The 1,604-nt window shown below is 42.3% G+C and overlaps 1 protein-coding gene across 1 annotated transcript; it reads right to left on the bottom strand.

The window, feature by feature from the left end:
- On the bottom strand, positions 1–1,163 carry RHIMIDRAFT_297753 (uncharacterized protein; the record flags this gene model as incomplete). Its single annotated transcript, XM_023614286.1, has 1 exon — positions 1–1,163. A coding segment is annotated over exon 1 (898 nt), but the record flags the coding sequence as incomplete, so codon positions are not given.
- Positions 1,164–1,604: the final 441 nt, after the last annotated feature.

The following is a 1,604-nucleotide window of genomic DNA, read 5'->3' as shown; positions in this document are numbered from 1 at the left end:
ACCACTCTTCATCCAAATTGATGTTGTAATACTGCAACGTAGACTCAAACTTACGTAAGAAGTCGTGGATCGTTTTGAAAGTCTTATCATTGTCGACTTCCTCTGGGCGCACCTTGTTTGCGCCAAAGTATTTCGCGTTAAACGAAGCATCATGGAGTAACCTGAATGGCGGAATACTCCCAATAGGAACCACAGGTTTAACAACCTTAGCCGAAGCTAATTGTGGTGTGTTGGCACCGAAGTTACCATTTCCACTCGTAGGCTTCTCTGCTGAAGTGATACGATCCTCAAGAAGACGAAGATTCTTGCTCAATGACGCAATCTTCTTGTCAAGTCGCTCAATCTTAACTGGGTCATCTTCCTCCATCATTTCCAGCATAAGTTGATCTACCAAGTCCGACATCTTAACAAACATTGCCTTCCAAGAAGCAAGCTTGGACGTATAACCCTTATTGTTTGGGCTATTCTGACCCACAGGCTCAGTGACACGGTCACCAGAACCAGGCATTTGTCCTTCCTTAGAAGATTCCGTCATTACGACATCCTCATCCAAGGGTTGCTGACGGGTGTTGCCAGCACGGTCTTCAGAGGTGGAAACCCTCCTCAAGGACAACGCAGTGAACTTCTCCGAGATGCTGACAGACGAAGGCTGTCTACAAAGGGAAGAAGCTGCACCACTAGCCACCTCAACGTATGAGGGCGAGCCAGGACGGTTGGAGTATCCTGAGCTAAATGTCGCTGCAGGAGAAGGTGAACGAGAGGGAGAACAAGGAAGAGAGCGAGAAGGAGAACGAGGAGAGAGAGAAACGGATCTTGACGAAACCGTCGAAGTGGAGGAGGTGGGGCTTGATGTGCGATTAAAACTGTTGACAGAGCGAGATGAACGAGTAGCGGCCATTCTGATTGTTGTTGTTGTGGTAGTAAGTGTTTGACTTATTGAAAAAAATGTGATATTTGTGCTTATATAGTTGAAAAACAGTGAAGAGTCAATAGCTAACAATTACTATTTTTATTATAAGTCTGAGAGAAGAACTAATAAATGAGGGTACGACCTGAATATATATGAGGGATGATGACTGTAAATGTCTGACGTCGTCTATTAGCTGAGAATGAATAAATAGAGACTTAAGAGATGTGTGATCTATGTAAACACGACAATCATCTTAAACTCAAACTGAGTGCGTATGAACAGAAGGCCAAAGGTATCCATGAACTCTGGGAACAAGTGGAAAAAGAATGGAATTCTTTTACTGATGAGGTATGCCGAAGCTACATAGAGAGTATACCAGCAAGAATAAAGGCAGTTATTGATGCTAATGGTGGACATACTCGCTACTAATAAAATTTTTGGTACGGTGGAAAAAATTGTTCACATCCCGGCTTATTACATTTTGCTTTCTTAATAAAGTTTTTAAATATGAAACGAAACCTTAAAAACTTTCACATTAACGTCTACTTAGAGACGAGTCGTTAATGCAAATTTGTAGTGTTTGGTATTGTTTGTTGGCGAGAGCGCCACGTTTACACTGAGAGTAGCAGTATACGTGAACAATTTTTTCAACCACTGTAGCTTTTTTACAGATTGAACATAGCGCTCACTTAGA

The sequence above is a fragment of the Rhizopus microsporus genome (genome assembly GCF_002708625.1).
Source record: "Rhizopus microsporus ATCC 52813 unplaced genomic scaffold scaffold_102, whole genome shotgun sequence".
NCBI lineage: Eukaryota > Fungi > Mucoromycota > Mucoromycetes > Mucorales > Rhizopodaceae > Rhizopus > Rhizopus microsporus.
The sequence above is the reverse complement of the archived record's forward strand: the minus strand, read 5'-3'. Positions and strand labels throughout refer to the sequence as shown.